General features: G+C 64.8%; 1 protein-coding gene across 1 annotated transcript in view; it reads left to right on the top strand.

The window, feature by feature from the left end:
- Positions 1-534, top strand: part of COL2A1 (collagen, type II, alpha 1) — a gene marked incomplete at its 5' end in the record, with an annotated part of 3,136 nt that overhangs the window by 711 nt on the left and 1,891 nt on the right. The window contains 3 exons of the mRNA XM_009704903.1: positions 82-135; positions 228-359; positions 531-534. The exon at positions 531-534 is cut by the window's right edge and continues 32 nt beyond it. Coding sequence (XP_009703205.1) covers positions 82-135; positions 228-359; positions 531-534 — 190 coding nt within the window. The remainder of the gene's footprint in view (positions 1-81; positions 136-227; positions 360-530) is intronic.

The following is a 534-nucleotide window of genomic DNA, read 5'->3' as shown; positions in this document are numbered from 1 at the left end:
GCTGGTTTGGACACCCCCAAAGGCACAGGGCACCCCCCGGCATCCTTTACTCCTTTTGACTCCTCTCTTTTCTCTCCCCAGGGTGCACAAGGTCCCATGGGTCCCTCCGGTCCTGCTGGTGCTCGTGGCATGCCGGTGAGTGATGCCGGTCCCGTCGGGGTGTTCTGGGGTGCGCTGGGCAGGGGTCTGCCACCCTCAGCCTGACACGTCCCCTTCTCCCCTTCCAGGGTCCCCAAGGGCCTCGCGGTGACAAGGGTGAGACGGGAGAGGCTGGAGAGAGAGGGCTGAAGGGCCACCGTGGCTTCACCGGGCTGCAGGGTCTTCCCGGACCACCCGTAAGTGTTGGTTTTGGGATGCCAGCACTCAGCACCCCCCTATCTCGCTGCGGAGCTGGATGCCTCAGGGATGACTCTGGCCACGGACAGAGCCCCAGGCCCGTGCAAAGGCTTCGCTAGGGCTGAGCATCCCTCGGTGCCGGACGTGGAGCTGTAACCATCCACCCTCGCTTCCTCCTCAGGGTGCTTCTGGAGACCA

Source organism: Cariama cristata, unplaced genomic scaffold (genome assembly GCF_000690535.1).
Source record: "Cariama cristata isolate BGI_N322 unplaced genomic scaffold, ASM69053v1 scaffold23487, whole genome shotgun sequence".
In the NCBI taxonomy this organism is placed as follows: Eukaryota; Metazoa; Chordata; class Aves; order Cariamiformes; family Cariamidae; genus Cariama; species Cariama cristata.
Note: the sequence above shows the minus strand (reverse complement) of the source record. Positions and strands in the feature narration are given on the sequence as shown.